This window comes from Ascidiella aspersa, chromosome 8 (assembly GCF_963924565.1).
Source record: "Ascidiella aspersa chromosome 8, kaAscAspe10.2, whole genome shotgun sequence".
In the NCBI taxonomy this organism is placed as follows: domain Eukaryota; kingdom Metazoa; phylum Chordata; class Ascidiacea; order Phlebobranchia; family Ascidiidae; genus Ascidiella; species Ascidiella aspersa.
The window spans coordinates 25831794-25851856 of NC_139454.1; the positions used below are offsets into that span (position 1 = coordinate 25831794).

At 34.0% G+C, this 20063-nt stretch overlaps 6 protein-coding genes across 6 annotated transcripts; 5 read left to right on the forward strand and 1 right to left on the reverse strand.

Moving 5' to 3' along the window:
- Positions 1-884: 884 nt before the first annotated feature.
- LOC146137060 (thioredoxin domain-containing protein 5-like) lies at positions 885-5496 on the forward strand. The gene is made up of 9 exons (XM_083395192.1): positions 885-1106; positions 1259-1349; positions 2054-2112; positions 2204-2376; positions 2625-2758; positions 3143-3244; positions 3698-3835; positions 4173-4400; positions 4905-5496. The coding sequence occupies exons 1-9, from the start codon at positions 937-939 to the stop codon at positions 5058-5060; spliced, it is 1251 nt and encodes a 416-aa protein (XP_083251318.1). The 5' UTR covers positions 885-936; the 3' UTR covers positions 5061-5496.
- A 254-nt stretch (positions 5497-5750) lies between these two features.
- On the reverse strand, positions 5751-9529 carry LOC146137061 (putative ribosome-binding factor A, mitochondrial). The gene is made up of 5 exons (XM_083395193.1): positions 9267-9529; positions 8034-8223; positions 7209-7360; positions 6397-6566; positions 5751-6008 (listed from the first exon to the last, which is right to left on the reverse strand). The coding sequence occupies exons 1-5, from the start codon at positions 9368-9370 to the stop codon at positions 5854-5856; spliced, it is 771 nt and encodes a 256-aa protein (XP_083251319.1). The 5' UTR covers positions 9371-9529; the 3' UTR covers positions 5751-5853.
- Positions 9530-9760: 231 nt separating this feature from the next.
- On the forward strand, positions 9761-14926 carry LOC146137062 (ubiquitin carboxyl-terminal hydrolase 39-like). The gene is made up of 13 exons (XM_083395881.1): positions 9761-9884; positions 10260-10432; positions 10885-10978; positions 11062-11199; positions 11395-11547; positions 11615-11718; positions 11786-11831; positions 12042-12195; positions 12259-12326; positions 12708-12896; positions 13491-13633; positions 13933-14068; positions 14551-14926. The coding sequence occupies exons 1-13, from the start codon at positions 9840-9842 to the stop codon at positions 14695-14697; spliced, it is 1590 nt and encodes a 529-aa protein (XP_083252007.1). The 5' UTR covers positions 9761-9839; the 3' UTR covers positions 14698-14926.
- Positions 14927-14932: 6 nt separating this feature from the next.
- Positions 14933-16117, forward strand: LOC146137063 (autophagy protein 5-like). Its single transcript, XM_083395883.1, has one exon. It carries the CDS (start codon positions 14966-14968, stop codon positions 15770-15772), a length of 807 nt encoding a protein of 268 aa, XP_083252009.1. The 5' UTR covers positions 14933-14965; the 3' UTR covers positions 15773-16117.
- Positions 16118-16252: 135 nt separating this feature from the next.
- Positions 16253-17825, forward strand: LOC146137064 (galactose-1-phosphate uridylyltransferase-like). The gene has a single exon (XM_083395882.1). It carries the CDS (start codon positions 16517-16519, stop codon positions 17567-17569), a length of 1053 nt encoding a protein of 350 aa, XP_083252008.1. The 5' UTR covers positions 16253-16516; the 3' UTR covers positions 17570-17825.
- Positions 17826-18936: 1111 nt separating this feature from the next.
- On the forward strand, positions 18937-19829 carry LOC146137065 (gamma-secretase subunit Aph-1b-like). The gene is made up of 2 exons (XM_083395264.1): positions 18937-19221; positions 19342-19829. The coding sequence occupies exons 1-2, from the start codon at positions 19085-19087 to the stop codon at positions 19811-19813; spliced, it is 609 nt and encodes a 202-aa protein (XP_083251390.1). The 5' UTR covers positions 18937-19084; the 3' UTR covers positions 19814-19829.
- Positions 19830-20063: the final 234 nt, after the last annotated feature.

Consider the following 20063-nt stretch of genomic DNA (forward strand, 5'->3'; position numbering starts at 1 on the left):
AATCTAAAACTGTTTTAACCTCTTGATAATATTTCTGGACCTTTTAGAATCTGCACAGCTGTGTGAAATGCCGGAACAACATTTTCTTATTCCAAAGATTAAAAATGAATCTTAAAGCCAAATCTATTGAGTGAACGTGATTAACTGATAATGATACAAGTGTGTATCAAAACGTCTTTGCAAGATGGTGTTGATTTACTCAACCCTATTGGCTTGACTTTCGTTTTCAAGCTACATTTACAGATAACAGTGTAACTGTAGGCCTATAGCTATTGTTCTAATGTAAACCATTTATAACCGACTAATTCTGTTTTTTAGCGGAAATATTATTTAAGTTATTAAAATGTTTTTTGGCCATTTTTTTCCGAAGTACACCCCACTGTGTTGTTGTACACATTCCATTTCCTCGATGTTTTAAAAACGCAGACGTTTGCAGACTAGGTTTCCTACAAAATGCAAAATTCGACTTTTGCTGTAAATTGCTGTTTGCGCGTTTTACGAAATTCCGAACAAGTTTTTCCAGTTTACCCGAGGCCTTGCTTAAAGTGTAAAAACGATAGCAAATCCTAGCTATGATGAGATTCAGCACCTGTTAATGTGCTTTTAGTAGTATTAGTGCGTAATATTGATTAGACTTGAATTGGTCTTTGATAAGCAAGGCATAACAATCGCGCGCGCCGCTTGAAATTGTGCCACGTTTTCGATTAATCAGTCAAAATGTCGACGTAGCCTCGTTTGTAGAACTTGTCATGGCGCCGGTACTTCAAAGCCGTTTACGAATTAATGGAGAAAGGCTAGCGCGGTGTGAACATTTTGACTTTATTCTGTAGTTGCGTGGTGCTTTGCAATAATTTCACAAAACTAATTATTTATTTGACAGTTAAAATCAGATTCCGGGTAGTTTGGTGTTAAGCGGATTTTATTTTATACACGAAAATGTGGAGAATGAAATCGACTTTACTGTTGGCTTGCTTGTTTGCGTTTGTGCTTATTGCATTGTGTGAAGATGATATTAAGCAAGATAAAGAACCTTACCTTTATACTGAAGCTGAATTCACGGAAAACGTTCCAAACAAAAGACACTTCGTCATGTTTTATGCCCCATGGTAAGATTATAATACAACTAACTTAATAACAAACTGTCAAAATTTACACAGTAAACAAGGTAAACCTTTTGCTAATTTTTTATTGTTTTATTTTTCATGCTAAATAGCTTTTGTGTGAAATTAAAAATATTAAACTCATTTTTATTGTTAAGGTGTGGACATTGTCAAAGATTGAAACCTATCTGGGCTGAACTGACTTCAGAAATAAACGACAACGAAGACCTTGATGTTACAATGGCAAAGGTATGCATTATTAACAAGTCACGTTAAGTCCCAGTCATTTATCAAAATAAAATGTTAAAATATTAAGGCTGGTAATCCTGAGTGATATTTTGTCTATCAAACAACAACATTTATTGGGTCAACTGTTTTGCAAACAGAAATTGGGTAAATTGAACAAATTTAACAACTAAAGTCTAAAGTCATTTAAAACAAATCACTTAAGTTAAGTTATTGACTTAGGTAAGTGGTTCTCAACCGGGTGGTGTGCCATTTTAAATGCTCAATGGTGCCGATAGGTATTTGAGAATTTTTAAGAATCCAAATTTTGCTCAATTAGTAAGCTTCTTAATACAACTATTTGTGTACGATTAGAGATATATCAAATGACAGTTTCCAACATGTTTTAGGTTGATTGTGTTGTTCCAGTTCCATTTATAGTGACATTTCAGTAAAATACTCAACGAAAATTCCAGTCAGGGTGCTGAAAACCTATTACTTTTTTAAGGGGTGACGTAAGACATAAAAGGATAAAAATCGCTGACTTCTTTTATTACAACACTGTTAACACAAATAGTATTCCTTGAGGAACAGTAGAATGTTATCATTATGGATAAGCTCAATAAAAAGTAATTTTATCATGTTATAGTGGCTCAACCAGTGTTTCTTAAAAAATTTTTTAAAATCCTATGATTTACAATACCTTATTTATATATTTAACTTTTAAGGTTGATTGCACTTCTGAAACCAAACTCTGCTCTGATCAAGGCGTTCTTGGATATCCAACGTAAGATTGCATCACTGACAAAGTAGTGTCTTGGACAACTTGTTTATCGATGATATTTGCTTGAAATTCATGTTCTTAATATTTAATCCAGACTAAAGTTGTACAATCCTGGTCTTGACGCATTTCGTCATGTCGGAGCCAGAGATATTGACTCGCTACGAATGTTTGTCACAAAATCTGTCGAGCCGCTCCCAGAAGGAGTTGCTATCGAACACAACGATGGACTTTACGATCTGACAGCTGACGGGTTTGACAAACATATAGGTAATAGGCATTTTACATATTTTGTCATTGCAATATAGACTTTTCTGCAGTATTTTATTGGAAACAAACTCTTGACTGCTTGGTTAGATAACTGTTTAATTATATCAACACCCTTGCTGTTTATTTGCATTAAGGATACAAAACTAGGTTGTATTTTATACATGTATATAATAGGCCATATTTCAAAGAGATTTTTTTGCTATGTTTTTGGTAATACCCTTTTTGATTAAATTTAATATATTCCACAGCAAAGGGCAGGCATTTCATTAAGTTCTATGCGCCGTGGTGTGGCCACTGTAAGCGTCTTGAACCAACCTGGTCGGAGCTTGCCAAGGCTCACACACCAACAGAAGAGGACCAAGATGACGTCCGCATCGCAAGGGTAACTAACCGTGTTGTAATACCTCCTATACATAACAGTGCTTTTCATCCCATAGGACACAACCCCCAAAATCAGGTCACCTTTGATTTGGTTGGGTTTATCGAGATTGTTTATCAGCATCTCAGCAATATTTCTTAAAAAATTGCAAAATTGAGAAAGCAGTACAAAGACTTATATCATATCAATTAGATTTGACTTACAAAAACCCATTTCAAGAAATTAAATCAACTTAAGATTTTAACGCTGACAACTTTTGCAAGCTCTCGTTCAACATTTCTAGTTTTAGATGTTACTTAAGTAATAAAAAATAATTTGTTTTACAATTTTAAATGAAAATGTTGCCATTATGTTGCATGCAAATATGCGTTCATGTCATGTTTCTAGGTTGATTGCACAGTCCATCAATCTGCTTGTTCAGCTTATGAGGTTCGTGGCTACCCGACACTTCTCTGGTTCGAAGATGGTAAAAAGATTAAGAAATATCAGGTTGGATTGCATTTCAAAATATCTTAACAAATCATTAAAGTTACAAAAGATAAATTTAAAGCATTGAATTCATAGCCAAGTCATAGTTTTAATCAGGACTGCGAATTACATTCCTTAAAAATGTAAACGTGGACCTAGATGACCTTTGGAATATTTCTACTCCCCTTCCAAGCAATTAATTCTAAGCAAGAAGAAAATCCGTTATGACGCCAGGAAGCGAAAGCATTAAGGTTGCTGTAAGGGTTCGTCCCTTCAACCAGGTACATTCAGAAAGTATTACACACGGATTTACAACCAAAAAAATGAACCCCAATCCGGAAAGTTTGCAGATATGGTCGAGTCTTCAGTCTGACTTCAACAAAATAAAACCACTTTTTCAAGTTCCCTTCTAATATGCATCCCTGTATTTAACAAACGTCTACAAATATTCTTCATCCATTTATATTTGTTTAGAATGCAAGGGATCTCAATAGTTTCGAGAAATTCATCAAAGAAATGAAAGACTTGCCAAAAGACGACAGTGAACCTTCGAAGGAGGGCGCCGTGCCCCCAACTCAGCCACCGAAAGCAGCAGAGAAACAAAAAGAAGAGGTAATTTGGCGCCGGTCTAGAATCCTACCACATTTTCATCTGGGGGGTTCTTTTTTTAACATTATTTGGGTTAGGGTGCAAGTTAGCGTTTGGGTTCAGGTGGGTTAGGTGGGTCAGGTATTAATGTATTTTTATTTATTCTCCCATAATTATTTCTCGCTTTGTTACTAATTTTAAAAATTCACATAATGAAGTTCCAGTCAAGTCATTTGAAAAGAGTGATTTGAGTGAAAACTCTGCAAACAGGATTCAAACCCATAGCCACCCATCTGTTCTTATGTATTTTAAAATGCAGTTATGGCAACAACATAATATTGTCACTAAATCTTTTTCTTAGGATGTGGAAGAAGATAGTTCGGTGATAGAGCTTGATGCCAAGAACTTTGAATACCACACAGCTACCGACGTCACTTTCATAAAGTTCTACGCACCCTGGTGCGGATTCTGTAAAAGACTAGCCCCCATTTGGGACCAACTTTCAAACGAAGTGTTTCCTGACGACCTCACCGTTAAGATCGCAAAAATGGACTGCACAGACAACTCTGCTCTTTGTCGAGAATATGATGTGAGTTATGAACTACTAAGTAGATTAAAGTATCAGGAAGCTGGTTTGAAGTCAGATGTAGAAAAATAAAAAAGCATATATACTGAAGTACGTACGATTGTGCGAGTAGTTTAAAAAGTATAACGAAAGATACATAGACAAAAGACATACATGTACAACAACTGTGATAAACAGGGCTTCCCAAGTGTTTGAACCCTTCTATTATATTGAAACTTTTGGCGACCCCTTAGGTTTAACAGTTTAAAGCATAATCTTTCTTGAAGTAATGTTCATTATGTTTGCCATTAGCATGTTAACACTTTATAAGGACTTACTAACGACCTCTTAATAAGCGACCCCTAGTTTGAGAAGCCATCTTAAGTATATTAAAATATTCGGTAATAATTTTAGGATAGAAACTAGTAAATAAGAAAGTTGCTATTTCCACTAAGAAGATTGCTATTTCCTAGTGAAAAAGCCGCAGTTTATAATCCTTTTCTTAAAAACTGCATATTTTATTTTAAGGTGAAGGGCTACCCAACCTTAATACTTTTCAAAGATGGTGAAAAAATTGCCAAATATACCGGAAGTAGAACCAGCGCTGACTTCAAATCATTTATAATAAGCACTGTTGCCACGGATAATGAAGCCAGTGAAGAAAGAGCAAAGGATGAATTATAAACAAAGCGTTGACAATTTTCTGTGGTGCTATTTGGTTTCTATTGCCAAACCTTTGTTTTTCATTTATTAGTGAATGTTTAGTTTAATTTTGTTCAAATTGCGGAACTAAAATTTATAGATGATTAGAAATAGCATAGGATCAAAAAGTGATAATTTATCAGGTTATATCAATCCTTAAATGGTTTAAAATGAAGCCAAGTGCATATTTTCTATAGCAGCTGTGTTACAATATCCTTGAAATGTATAAGCCTGACATAATTGAAGCAAAAAGTATACAACAATACATTCTGTAATCCTACCTATAATTACAATTCATAAGATACTTTAGTAGTGCAATAATAGTAGATGATTTGTGTTATTTTTGAAGCACATTTTCGCTTAATTCTGTAAGTGCATTTTGATACCGAAAATCTTCCAATAAACCTGATAGTTCATATTTGGGATGTCGTATTGTTGGTAGCCAGTCAATCAAAACAAATGTTTTATTGTTATGAAACATTCACACTGGAGAAAAACAAATGAGAAATATTGTCTCAAGTAAGGTAATGACTACGACACATAAGCAGTATAAAATCAAAACTGACCAGGTTGTAATGTAAAGTTTGACTGGCGTATGATGGATTTTTTCCACCCATATGTCGTGTGTGGATAGCTGTATGTCCACACCGTAATTTAGTTACGTAGATTTTTTAATCGACTTCAAAGTCCTGGTCAGAATACCTTACATTTTCTTGCAAAGTTTAAAAATACCAAATTCATTAAATTGGGTCGAACCAAATTTCACTTGGGTTTATTATTCACATACTTCATGTTTATTCAAATTTATTTTTGTTCGTCTTGCCATAATCTGTCTTGTAAGTTTGGCCTGGTCGATTCCAAACATACGAACCGTTGCGCTTAATTCGGACTCCCCTGGCTTTTCATCAGCTTCGTTTAAACCTTGGTCGGCTGTAAAATATATGAGAACTTTATGTGTGGTTTACAGTTACAAGGCTAACAAACAGTTTTATAAAAGAATACTTTTTTTTAGGTTTTGAAAGACCTTAAGTTTGACCAACAAAGTGCTTTAAATAAAATTTAAAATTAAAGCACTACAAATGCCATAGTCAACACAGTAATAAATATTTAAAACAATTGTTTTTCCATGTTAATTTTTCAGCACAAAACTTGAGCTGCATATAAAATCAATACAAAGAATATTCAAAATAGTTCCGAAAAATCTATATTTTTTTGACTTTGAAAAGGAACATTTGTTAAAGCATGTGCAAATAAAATATTGGTTGTAATCCTTTGTTGCAAATTAAATTGTGAGAAAAAAATGGAGGAACAAACATACCAGATTCATTGACATCTTCTGTTTCATCATCAGCGTCCAAATTAAGCTCTTCGAAGATTTTATCTAGTTTTTGTCGCTCGAGGACAGATTCATCCATTTGGAACGATAAGACTGGAATCTTTCCCATTACATGACTGTGCATGAGAACATGCCGAATGAGGCCTGAATAACTGCAAAATTTAAAACCAATACATCACTTAAACAACTGAAAATAGTTGCATGGCCTATTGGAGTTATAAAGCACACAAAATATTATTAGGTATATGGGGCTACCTGGAATCAGTAAGCCTAGTTTAACTTATTGGTGCAGCTTAAAATTGAGTTAGTTGGTTTGCCGACTGCACTAGTTCTATATGGTCAAAAAGACAGCCATATCACTGCTGCATTTTATTTGTGAACCAGCCTGTGGTGAGATTCAAACTCACAACCTATGTCATACCGGGACCGTCGCTCAACTGAGCTACACAGGCTCAGAGGGGAACAAGTCGAGAAACAACCATAGCATCATCGTATACCGCATCCTGTTTGTATAACTAGTCTGTGGTGAGGTTCGAACTCATGACCTCCGGTCATACCATGTCCAGCTCTCTACTAACGGAGCTACACAGGCTCAGAGGTAAGCATTATAAGAAAGAACCATAGAATCGTTTGAAAAAATAGCCTGTGATAAGATTTGAAAAGTTTTAAATCAAGTGAATCAGATTTTTATTCCTGTTTCAGAAGCTTGATTAAACACTTCAATAAAGCTGTTCAAACCCGGTCACAACTCATAAACGTAATCACCCTTAGTGTCGGCTTGAAAAAAGTTTTACCTGTTCAAAGTGGAATGTATAAGAGCATCCTGATCATGGCCAAGTGACTCCCAGTACATATTGCATGTGTTGTTGCTGTGGATTGAAGTTGAAGTCAGCTCAATGTTCAACTTTTGCAAATCTTCGCCGATAACTCCAGAGTCAATAAGTTCCTGCAAGCCATACAGACTTTTATGGCACAAATCAGATCATTTGTTACTTACATGTTCATCTACACCAGAGGCCAGGAACCTTTTTAGCCAAATAAGCCATAAAAAGCAAATATTCTTGGCTGCATTTCCATGAGAGCCATATAATACTTTTTTAACATATAGAAAAAGGTTGGTACAAAATAGTAATAATGCACCAAAAATGAATTAGCTAAGTTTGAACAACTTTGATTACGGAGTTCCGTTGAAAGGATAGGGCTTTGGGATTTTAATAGAATTTCGAAAACAGGATAACACATAACAGTCTCAAAAACAAAAAGGATTCGCGTGAAAAGCCGAAAATTTGCTATCATGTGTAATAAAATGGCCATGCAATTTTATTCAGATCATGCTGTGAAATAATAGCTTAAGATTCATCTGGAAGCAAGATTCTTTCATCAAAAGAGCCATATATAATTTTTTTTTAAACTTGTGTACACCTCAAATATGCTTTTGCACACATAACTTTTAAAAATGGTTGAATTGCGCTAAGAATTCCAAAAGGTGTACAGAAAAACATAGTTTTTTTAATACCATGAAACACAGACTGGCTTTAAAGGTAGTAAATAAATTCATGGACAAGGTACAAACATAAATAAAACATATTTTGAATCTAGTGTATAATTTAAGTAGAAACCTGAACTTCTCGAGCAAGGATATTTTCTCTGCAGTGTTGTCTTAACTTGATATTTTTGTTAACTTTCCTTTTTATCTTTCCACTGCTGAATTGAACGGAAGAAATACTTGAATTTGCCAAATTAGTCGAGTCATAGAATTTTCTTTTTAACTTCACTCTGGCTTGAAACTTTTGTATGGTGTGTTCAACACTAAATATTGAAAATGTTTAGATGATGTTTACATTTTCTAATCTATTTAAGTTTTATAAAACATTTTACATAATATTCTAAAACAAAAGGATTTTTGTCGCTGGTCTAGAATTAACAAATCAAAGTTGTCAAAAAAAAAATTGAAATTTTAACGAAGAAATAAATATTGGAGAATAAATATATTAATGATACTTGACCCACTCAAATGCTAAACTGAAACCCAACCCAAATAATGTTAGAAATATAACCCCTGAAAAGAAATGTGGACCGGCGCAAGATTTTTTTTACAAAAAAATTTATTACCATATTCAATCAGTTTTTCAATCACCATAGATCTATTATGTTTACAATTAAACATCTTCCTCCTAACTGCATTCCATAATTGTGACTGCATTCCATATTTGGACTAAAATCATATGCCAAAATAGGGCGATATGTATGCCGAAAACTATTTTTGTTTTTGGTAAATTCACTAGGCCGGCCATATTCCATGCCAAATGACATCACTGGCGTGATTATGGGCAAGCCTTTCACGCCAAAGATATCTGGCAGGAGGGCACTGGAATGCAATCAGCCTATTCCTTAAAGGTATTTCACATTATTTGAAAAAATACCGACGCTGGTCTAGAAACCTACCTCAATGAACGTTATTTGGGTTAGGGTGGGTCAAGTATTATTCTTGACCCACCCACACCCAAACGCTAACTTGCACCCTAACCCAAATATAGTGCGTTGGTTTTATAACTGTTGTAGGATTCTAGACCAGCGCCAAAATATCATCTCACAAGACAAAATATCATCTCACTCACAATTATTCTCATGGTGTATTTAAGGGTGCTGGACTGGAATCCTACCACAACGAACATTATTTGGGTTAGTGTTAGTGTTTGGGTGAATCAAGTAATATTGTTAAATAATAACTGTGGTAGGATTCTAGACCAGCGCCTATTTAAGTTCAATTTAAAAAATGAATTTAGTGATTTACTTTCTGTTTATGCATATTCACAAATAATATAGATTTATGTAATAAGAGAAATACGTACGATTTTTGTAACTTTTTTTGCTTGCTTGCTTGACGGTAAGAAGACACGAGAATAGTAGAAAGTCTCCCGCAAAAACAGCAACGGTTTCCCAAAACACCAATCATGGCTGGAGGTGATTTACGCCGTAATAAAAGTGCAAATATTTCTGGTTAAACACCTATCTGCTAAGATTGTCCGTCAAAAAATATTTCTTACGTTTATTATTTGTTTACATTTGTAAAAGAAACTTTAAATTGTTTTTAAATCCACCTTTTCGTGTTTTGATTTTGATGTCTTTTGTCGCGTAATTTAACATATTGTTAGAAATGGTTTTACGCATGACTTAATGAATGAAAACACCAATAAATAAATTTAATACAGTTATTTCAATTTATACATCTAAGTAGACAATTCGTTTCAAATTAGCCGTTAATTTTCGAAATAACGATTAAATACCCGACAGGTTTATTTGTGAAAGAAATCAGGTAGTTAATTTTCGTATGTAAAAGTTTACTCTCAAATCTTAAACCTGCCCATTCATGAAAATCTGGTGGGAATTTTAGAAAACCTAGTTGTTTATCTGATCTGTGCAAGATGTCTGCAGTAGAAGTCAAAAACGTAGCCACAGATTTGCCAAAGGTAAACTTTTAACTGGTATATTTTTTTAAAGTTATGATTTAACTTTTAAAATGCTTTATCACGAAAAACTTTGCACAAAACACCTGACTGGTAAAACTAAAGCAAAACAATTTCCATCCCTCGTATTTACATCATTTATTGTGCTTCATATCTAATATTCTGCAATTGTTTGTAACCTAAAAACACACCCCTAAAAAGTAGAATATGCACTCCAAAGTTTTCAAGTAGTATACAATCAATGTGCACTTTTTACCTTCTGTAATTTTGGGAATTTTCTTAGTTCTCCTCTATACCAGCCATAATTTCTTCACCAAAATTAGGATTAATTGTTCATGTATTTGTGCATTACTGTTTATGTATTTTGTACCTTTTTAGGGCCAAAAAAGGAAGCACAGTGAAAGTAATGACACTTCTCCAATAAAAAATGAAGATAAGAGCTCCCTTCTTGACTTGGTGGAGGATTATTCTTCGGAAGATGAGTATTATCACAAGGAAGAATCAGCATTTGATCGCAGCAGAAGCTGCCCGTATCTTGATACAATTAACAGGTGCTTTTGAAATATTCATGTGTCATTCTACCGTGAGATATTTAGGCAAAACTTCATGTTACTCAAGAAACATTCTTAGGAAGATATAAGTTTTATGTTGTTGTTTCTAAAGGAGTATATATTAATGATCGTGTGTTTTTCTACTTGAAATTGATACGGTTAAATATTGTAAATTGTCAAGGTGAAATAGAAAGTGTTGGAATATGTTTTTGTGGTTTGGCGGGCTTGATGACACCCATATGAGTTTATTCTGTATATACACACTATTTTAGTTGTTAAAATCGGAGAAATGCAGGCTATAAATCCTTATTGCAACTTGGGACTTGACAAAATTAACAAATTTGGTAGGAGTTGAGATTAGGTTGTTTTTAAACGACTCTGTATTCCTGCATTTCACAATCTTTAGACTTTTAAGGCCAAAAATAACCTTCTTATGTTGGTATTTTCAACAGGAGTGTTTTGGATTTTGATTTTGAGAAACTCTGCTCAGTATCATTGTCACATTTAAATGTTTACGCTTGTCTCATCTGTGGAAAATATTTTCAGGTTTGTCAAAAAGGAAATTTAAATAAAACTGTTTCATATAGTTCTCATTTTGAAAAAAACTTTACACTGTTTTTATTGTGCAGGGAAGGGGTCGTAAGTCGCATGCGTACACACATAGCGTTGAAGTGAACCACCATGTATTTCTCAACCTTTACACACTAAAGTTCTACTGCTTACCAGACAACTATCAAATTATTGACTCTTCATTGGAAGATATAACGGTAAAAAAAATAAAAGACCTTTAACACTCACCACTTGGATTATAAACCTATGTAACTTCTAAAATAGTGAAATATATTTCCAAATGGAGGTATTAGATTTTCCTATTTCAATTTAATTGTATATGTTATTGGTAGAAATTGGAAAAATGGATTTTAATATTATTGTTAGAAACCTTCTACAAACTTGAATTTCAGTATGTTCTCAATCCTACCTTCACAAAACAGCAAATTAAGATAATGGACAGTGAATCAAAACTAATTCGAGCCAATGACGGTGCAACTTACTTGCCTGGGATCGTTGGTATGAACAATATTAAGGCGAATGACTACTGCAATGTAGTCCTACAGGTAAATTAAATGTTCTTTTACCTATATTTAAATAGATGATGTTAATTGTAATTTATTTTTATTTTAGGCATTGTCTAACGTTCCAATTTTGCGAGATTATTTTTTGCGTGAAGAAAATTATACCCACCTTAAACGACCCCCTGGTGACATTATGATTCTACTTTCGCAAAGGTTTGCTAAAACTACTGTTTATTTGAAATAAGTATTTTAAAAAAAACTAATGTTTTATAAAATTTAGATTTGGTGAACTTATTCGAAAACTATGGAATCCAAGGAATTTTAAGGCAAGTAAAATTATAAAATATTAAAAAATCTTTTTGCGTAATAAGACTTATGTGAAACAGTAAAACTTCTTTTGGCTATATACCTTGCCACCAAAAAGACAACTATACATATTTAGTGAGAATATCAAAGCTCATACAGAAGTAGGACACATATTTACAATTCTTCTTTTTTTAAACATTTTTTTAGAAATAAAATTTATATTTTTTCAGGCTCACGTTTCGCCACATGAGATGCTACAGAGCATCGTTCTTTGTTCTCGGAAGCGCTTTCAGATCACGAAACAGGGGGATCCCCTCGAATTAATGGGCTGGTTTCTGAACTCGCTTCATTTGGCGTTGAACGGCACAAAAAAAAGATCAAGCAGTTACGTTTGTTGTTTAGATAAAGTGAAGTATGTGAGACTGTAACTTATACATTATTTTCTAGGCATTGTGACCAAAACGTTTCAAGGTGAGATGAAAGTTTATTCCAGGAAAATTCCCAACCCTGAGTTGGTGAGTGTAAATTGTTTTTTATTCCTTTCTTTAATTTTGAAACCCTGAAGCATACAAACTGAAACTGCCAAGAGTAATGGTTGATATTTACACTGATGGTGAAATGAGCTATTGCCAAAATATTTGTAAACAACAAATATGGATTAACTGATTTAAAATATGGTGTGGCTTTATTTTTAGTTTTTTTGGTAATAATAAGTTTGACTCAAAATGTCATGGGATAATAAAATATATAAGTATGTTATTAGCGCAATTTGCTTTGGATATAAAAGCGGATGATTGTACGATGCTTTCAAAAAATTTAAATGACGACCACAGGGCATTGCAAGTAGTTTAAGAACCTCTTAAAACAGTGCTAACTCTGTATTGATCTTGTGTCAGAGCGAAGAGCAAAAAGACAGTCTTCTTAAGACTGAGGAATACCAGGAAAAGATGACAAGGACTCCCTTCCTCTATCTTGCGCTCGACTTACCGGCTGCTCCTCTTTATAAAGATGAGATCGAACACAACATCATCCCACAAATCCCCTTGTCAACTCTCCTGGCAAAGTTTAATGGACTTAGTGAGAAGGTTTGCAAAATTCTATATAAGTGTGTTATTTTCTTTTCAAGTTTGTTAGTGTCTGAGTTTTACAAGTTTCTGAATCATGGACGCTGAGTTTGCGGTGCTCAGCTCCCCTGAAACAATGATAAATCTTTATGCAAAATACTTCATAGTTCTGCTGATGTGTGCGATTTTAGGTTGTTTTTCCACATAAATTCCAACATTCAGTCAAAGATTTACCTTAACTTTAAGGATAATTTAGTCTTTCACCACACTTACATATAATCTGATCTTTCAGTGTGCATTTTGTGACATCATATTAAACGCAAAAAAAATAAAGCACCCCTATCTAAAACAAAGTCGATATCTATGGTTTGAATGATTTATCAAATTCAATAAGGTTCTAAAAAAAATATTATGGCCTCAGTGGTACTTTGTTGGCCAACCCAAAAGTGCAACAACCAACCATATTTAAAATAACCTGTTTAACATTAAGGTAATTTTGTATCAACAAAAACGCAAGTCATATTTACATTTCTTGAAGTTATTTTTTAAAGTGGCAGTCAGCATGTAAAACTCTTTTAGTAAAGATTTTAATTTGAAGTATAATGCACTGTTTAGGAATACAAAGGCAAGAGAGATTCAACGATGAAAAGGTTTGAGTTGACCCATCTCCCTCCTTACCTCATATTCTACATCAAAAGATTCACCAAGAATTTGTTCTTCACAGAGAAGAACCCAACAATTGTCAATTTTCCAGTCAAGTAAGATTAGCGCTAAAAATTATTTTTATGTAAGACTCGTTTATTAATTTTGAAACGAAAATTATTTTTCGTTCTATAGTACAAATAACAGTGTGATAATAACTGATTGGTGTCAGTTGGCTTTGTTTTAAAATAAATACATGTTTTCATTTGTCTAATTTAAGACTTTTTTTGTGTAATTTAGTAAGAATTCGGTAGTATTACAGTATTGATAATTAAATAGTTCACTTGGTCTTACAATATGCGACTGTTTTGCTTTCAGTTTTGTTTTAATGCTGTCTATTTGTTTGTTTTTCCAGGTTTCTTGACTTGGAGGAGTTAGTGGCATCGGACGCCAATTGTCCCCACACAAGTTACGACCTGATTGCAAACATCGTACACGACGGTGACCCTAATGAAGGAAAAGGGTCATACAGAGCACATATTCTCCACCCGGTTGGTCATATATTTGATAAATATCACAATATACAAGCTTCTGAAACTATATACAATGTGTATTCTGTGATCAAGTCTTCTGGTGTCGACTGGCTATGACTTTACATAAAATAGTACACAACATGCTTAAGGAAAGGCTTACCTAAGGCATCTAGTGAACAAATATACAAGCTGCTCAGATTTACACTGGGCTCCTACAAATAAGTTTAAAAAAATATTTAGAATAAACAAAACAACCCTTCAATGTGAAGTTGTTTGCACTCTTATAATGCAGCAGGCAACGGTGCAAAGTGTATGGTTTATTGTGTGCCGTTATTTTTGGCTGGAACGCCTCCAGAAGGGCTGGTTAATGCAATACACATTGTCTTTATGGATGTTTTCAAACAAACTAGATATTTTAAAACATGCAACATTTAAAATGTTTTAAAACGGACATTTTTATAAAAAATAACACAATTATAAAATCTTTTTAAATGTTTTAGGGTTCCAAGCAGTGGTATGAACTTCAAGATCTTCATGTGACTGACATCCTGCCGCAGATGATTACATTATCGGAAGCATATATCCAAATATGGGCGTTAAGAAAGAACTCCACTGCCAAAAAGCCAGATGTTCCAATGAACACATAAACATTTTATGTTTTGGTGCTGCTAATAACTTTTATTCACAACAATGTTTTGTGTTCCATATTTGTGAAAACACGTTTAGCGATACAAACATAATGTTGTGTTGTGTGTATCGCAAATACCACTGCTACTTTTAACATGCAAATTGTTTGTCATAAAAACTGCATTTTACATGCTCTCATAAATAGAACTGGATATTTCGCAATAGTAAAAACCCTGCTTTTGTATTTTCAGAAAATTTCTTTAAAATGATAAATTAGGAATTTTTGAGATGAGTAAAGATTTTCCAACAGCGACATCTCGTAAGGTTTGGGAAGGCAAGATTCCAACGTGCTTCGAACTTGCATCACATGAAGTTATTCAGTCCTCTGAAGATGTCAACGGCTTGTACCTTATGCTTCCAAGATGTTCGTACCTCACACTATTTTCCGAACAAATTGAGTCTTTCTTTCAATCGTCGATCGACTTGAAAGGCAAAGGAGAAATTTGGTTTGAGTTCAATGGAACTGCTTTAAAGTGGCATTATCCTTGCGGAGTTTTATTTGATTTGTTGTGCGATGACATTAGAGACTTGCCCTGGTGTATCACTGTTCATTTTCATGACTTTCCCGAAACGGAAATTCTCCGATGTCCTTGCGAAGATGCCATCGAGTCCAACTACATAATGATGCTGAAAGAGGCCGACCAAATAAAGCACAAAGGAAATGTAATGAGCAACATGAGCAAGAATCAGCACAAGCAGCTGTGGCATGGAATAAAGAAGGACAACTGCGATGAATTTTGGATGATGAATCGAAAATTCATGGAGGGGTTTGAGGGCACGGAAAACTTCAAAGGCATTCCTGTTCGGGTGTATTACGATAATCGTATAATCCAGAAAAACTTCTCTGCATCAAGCGAAAATATTACTCTTAGCGACGTTTTGCAAAAATGCATCCCGGACTATGAAAATAACCGCAGCAGCTTACGAGTTAAAGTACAGGGCATTAGTCCCCCGGTATCCACACCACTGCAATGGATGAGTGAAAATTTAAGTTATGCCGATAACTTTATTCACATGTGCATTTCTGCTATATGAATTGTTTTCGTATTTGTATTGAATAGTTTTATTTTGAATATCTACAGACACATGTGGTACATTTCACATACATTTTGGATTGCATAGCTCTTTTTTGTTAAGTGTTTGCCACTGAAACATGTTTCATTAAGTCACAGTTTTTCAGAAAAACAAAATAACAAGGCAGTAAATTATTTTTAAAAGTTTTTCTTTGGCCCTACAGTTAAAAAATGGAGCTCAACTAAATAATAAATAAATGGAGTTCAGGCATAGTCAAATTAATTTTTATGTTTTGAGCAAATTGTAGCATAGTTTTGTTGTGAATTTAATGCATTTTTTCATTGTTTACTTTTTATTTTTTCATAGTGCTACTTTTTTATTTAACAATATGCTAGATCCAGTCTGTTTAGCGCAAGAAGAAGCAGTCTACAAATGTTACTCAAAGAAAAAAAGTGGAAAACTACTGCTTAATGTGGTGTTACTTCTGAAATTAATAATTGATTTCTGGTGTACAAAGGTTGTTATGTGCAATTTTGGATTACACTGTTGGGGTAAAAAAGCTAGTAAACTAGTTCTTTTAAAAGCTTATTTATTTATGTGTTGTTATATATTTTCTGACCTGTAGCAGATGTGTTTTAATTAAACTTGTTATTAATAACAATTGTGTATTTTGTCGAAAAGTTCTACTTAAACTATGTGCATTTTCAAATAAAAGCATTCTTTTTTATTTAGAATCCACTGTGTATATTGTAGATAATATAGAAAATGGAATTTGATCCAAACGAACACCAACATCGTAGATACAACCCTTTGCAAGATGAGTGGGTTCTTGTGTCACCTCATCGCTTAAAACGACCGTGGTCAGGTCAGGTTGAAAAACAAACTGGAGAGGCAATCCCAGCTTACGACCCGAAAAATCCCCTTTGCCCCGGTAACACAAGATCAAGTGGAAAAACTAACGAAGATTACAAAGCAACTTTTGTGTTCGACAACGACTTTCCAGCTTTGCAAAAAAATGTTTGTGAACCCCCGAAAAGTGACGACCCCTTGTTTCAATTCGGATCTGCATCTGGTGAATGTAAAGTAATGTGTTTCCACCCAAAGTCAAATATAACATTGCCTTTGATGTCTGTGAAGGAAATTGTTGCTGTGATAGATGGATGGATATCTGTGTTCAATAACCTCAGTGCAAAACATAAGTGGGTACAGATATTTGAAAACAAGGGTGCAATTATGGGATGCTCAAATCCACACCCACATTGCCAGATCTGGGCAAGTTCTTTTCTTCCTAACGATCCGTACAAAGCTGACAAAAATCAGAAAGCGTATTATGAGAGACACGGCAGACCGATGTTGCTTGATTATGTGGAGAAAGAAATGAAATCAGGGCAGAGAACTGTGGCTGAGAATGACCATTGGTTAGTGGTTGTTCCATTTTGGGCAACATGGCCTTATCAGACCTTGCTGATGCCAAAGCGCCATGTTTTGAGAATATCTGATCTAACTGAACAAGAAAAACAAGCCTTAGCAGAAATAATGAAGCTCTTTCTAACAAAATATGACAACCTTTTTTCAACATCGTTTCCCTACTCTATGGGTTGGCACGGTGCACCAACAGGCCCTGACCAGTCTGTTAATATGCAACATTGGCAGTTACATGCTCACTATTACCCGCCGCTACTTCGATCAGCTACTGTTAAGAAGTTTATGGTTGGATATGAAATGCTGGCTCTAGCGCAGCGTGATTTAACAGCAGAATTGGCGGCAACTAATCTGAGAAAACTAAGTCCAATTCACTACACCAAAGAAAACAATTAAGAATCTACCTTCGTTTGATATGTTTTATAGTGTTATGCGTTCATATATCTTCAAAATAGTGTCAATATTAATTTTTGTGTTAAATTTGATTATGTTACTGTGTTTAACTAAATGTGGCAAACCTAGGGCTACCATATTGCTAAACAAAATGCCCTCCAAAATAGTAGCTCTAAATTACTTGAACATTTGTACTTTTCTTCTATCATTGTATTACTGTATCTTCAATTTTGCAATTAAAATACGTTCTATGCAACTATTCATTATTGTTTTTTTTTTGTTAAATTGCTTAAGCATAGATAGCACAGTAAATTTATTGGCAAGGAAGATATTAAGTAGCCAACTGGTAGATTAGTGTAAATAATGAAGAGCAAGCTATCCAAAGAGCATACTGATTGTGTTTTTATGAAGTGCTAAACTTGTACCCAATATGTTAGGTTAATGGAAAACGTTATTTCTCTATAATAATTTTTAGGAGATAAAGCATGTGGTTAATATTTTTGCGTTTATTAGACGTATGTAACGAATAATACATTTAAAATAAATATTATTAAATATTTGGATTACGTAAATTTCAGCGGGTTAGCAGCATAACTTCCGAATATGTTGAACCATTTTAGTCTAACACTAAACTTACCGAAGTGTTTATCTAGGTTTTATTTCAATTTGTCATTTTTCTCATGCTATACTTATTACCAGCAGACACATCAAGCTTCAAATTAGTTAAATATTTTTATTTAGAACTCACTTCGTAGGCTTGTTAGCGTCGTGCGTTTAATTTCTACTGTTCGGGATAAAATGATGTTGATGAAAACAGAAAGTATTTTAACGAAGATTGAAATTATAGTAACATGTCTCCTATTTAAACTTTCGTGAAACAAGTTAAATAACTTGCGTAACATATACGTGTTGTTTTAGTTTTTCTCCATTAGACCTAGCAGTGTTGTGAGAAAGTCATTTCCAGCTGAAGTCATTATTAGACCAAGTCAATTCCCAGACAAGTCATTGACATAAAATAAAACGTTCAAATTTTAAAATTTGATAAAATCGTCTGTATATTAAAAACAACTGAAGTAAAAAACGAAATGTATAGCAAGAAATTTGTTATTCTGCAAATTTTGAGATGTATAACCAAATTGTTTATTCAAACACGTAATTTTTTGAATAAATGACATATAAGTCCAAATTAAGTCATTTGATCAAATAACTTTGTGCCAAATACTAAAGTCATGTCAATTCACTTTTGTGCACTCTAGTAAAGTCATTGACTTGAAAAAAGTTGTTCCAGCCTTCATAGAAATAAAGTACAACAAACGCTTGTGGTCTCTAAGAAATTTAGAATTGTTGATAATTATTGCCTTTTATTATCTGAACAGTCGAATATATTAGGCTGTGTTGAAATAATCAAAGCCATCTAAATACATTACCTAACTTTATTAACTGTCATGTTTTTTGTTAATTATTCACAGAAAGATACATTTAGAAGGAGCCAGAAACAATTACAATAAAACAACCACCATGACTGCTATGGTGTTTTTTGGTTGCACCTTCATTGCTTTTGGACCTTCGCTGGCAATATTTCTCTTCACAGTAATGAGGTTTCCTCTCCGTGTGATTATTATGGTGGTCGGAGCATTTTTCTGGCTCATGGCCTTGTTGTTCTCAGCTCTACTTTGGCTTGCGGTGGTCCCACTTCGAGACCAACTTGCCTTTTCACTTGTGTTTAGCGTTCTTTTTCAAGAAGCATTTCGCTTTGCGTTATTTAAATTGCTCAGTAAAGCTGAAGGTGGATTGGATGAGGCGTTATCAGATGAAGAAAAGCGATCAATCTCAAATCACAAGCTATCGTATGTGTCTGGGTTCGGTTTTGGACTTATGTGTGGGATCTTTGCCGTTATAAATGTTCTGGCAAACAGTTACGGACCTGGAAATGTTGGAATCAACAATGCCCCGGAAAACTTTTTCATGGTTTCAGCGTTTTTGGCCAACGCCTTTGTTTTGTTAAACATGTTTTGGAATGTTATCGTATTTCATGCGCTGAAACACAACTTTATGGTCCGTTATGGTTTTGTTGTGTGTTTACATCTGCTGGTATCATGTTTAACTCTACTAAATACAACGGCCAATCTTAACTACATCTCCCTAATTGTTGCTTACATTATAATGGCTGGGTCGGCAATTTGTGCATTTTTTGTTGCTGGCGGATCAGTCAGAAATATAAAAGCATGTTTCAACAGTGAATTATAAACAACAAGTCCAAAATGTTTTTGTAGATAGCTCATTTATTTAAAGGTGACAAAAGGCTGTCTCATTAATGCACTTTAAAGAAATTAAAAGTTAAATTTTGTATGATCAATGAAGAATACAATGAAAACTGACAAATTTTTACAGCCAAAAATAAGTATTTTTTACTGTTTTTATTCCTGTGTATGATAAAGCATTGAAATCATAGTGAATTATATTGTTTATATTTTATTGTTTTTCTTTAATTATTTCC

Excerpts from the sequence above, each read along its gene's own strand:
- LOC146137061 (XM_083395193.1), bottom strand. The coding sequence starts at position 9,370 with ATGATTGGTGTTTTGGGAAACCGTTGCTGTTTTTGCGGGAGACTTTCT. Across the intron at positions 7,361-8,033 it reads TCCTTGCTCGAGAAGTTCAG|GAACTTATTGACTCTGGAGT; the intron begins GTTTCTACTTAA and ends TATGGCTTGCAG. Across the intron at positions 6,567-7,208 it reads ATACATTCCACTTTGAACAG|TTATTCAGGCCTCATTCGGC; the intron begins GTAAAACTTTTT and ends TAAATTTTGCAG.
- LOC146137063 (XM_083395883.1), top strand. The coding sequence starts at position 14,966 with ATGAGTAAAGATTTTCCAACAGCGACATCTCGTAAGGTTTGGGAAGGC.
- LOC146137060 (XM_083395192.1), top strand. The coding sequence starts at position 937 with ATGTGGAGAATGAAATCGACTTTACTGTTGGCTTGCTTGTTTGCGTTT. Across the intron at positions 1,350-2,053 it reads TTGATGTTACAATGGCAAAG|GTTGATTGCACTTCTGAAAC; the intron begins GTATGCATTATT and ends TTAACTTTTAAG. Across the intron at positions 3,245-3,697 it reads AAAAGATTAAGAAATATCAG|AATGCAAGGGATCTCAATAG; the intron begins GTTGGATTGCAT and ends ATATTTGTTTAG.
- LOC146137065 (XM_083395264.1), top strand. The coding sequence starts at position 19,085 with ATGACTGCTATGGTGTTTTTTGGTTGCACCTTCATTGCTTTTGGACCT. Across the intron at positions 19,222-19,341 it reads TTTTTCTGGCTCATGGCCTT|TAAAGCTGAAGGTGGATTGG; the intron begins GTTGTTCTCAGC and ends TAAATTGCTCAG.
- LOC146137062 (XM_083395881.1), top strand. The coding sequence starts at position 9,840 with ATGTCTGCAGTAGAAGTCAAAAACGTAGCCACAGATTTGCCAAAG. Across the intron at positions 9,885-10,259 it reads TAGCCACAGATTTGCCAAAG|GGCCAAAAAAGGAAGCACAG; the intron begins GTAAACTTTTAA and ends GTACCTTTTTAG. Across the intron at positions 11,719-11,785 it reads ATGATTCTACTTTCGCAAAG|ATTTGGTGAACTTATTCGAA; the intron begins GTTTGCTAAAAC and ends TATAAAATTTAG.
- LOC146137064 (XM_083395882.1), top strand. The coding sequence starts at position 16,517 with ATGGAATTTGATCCAAACGAACACCAACATCGTAGATACAACCCTTTG.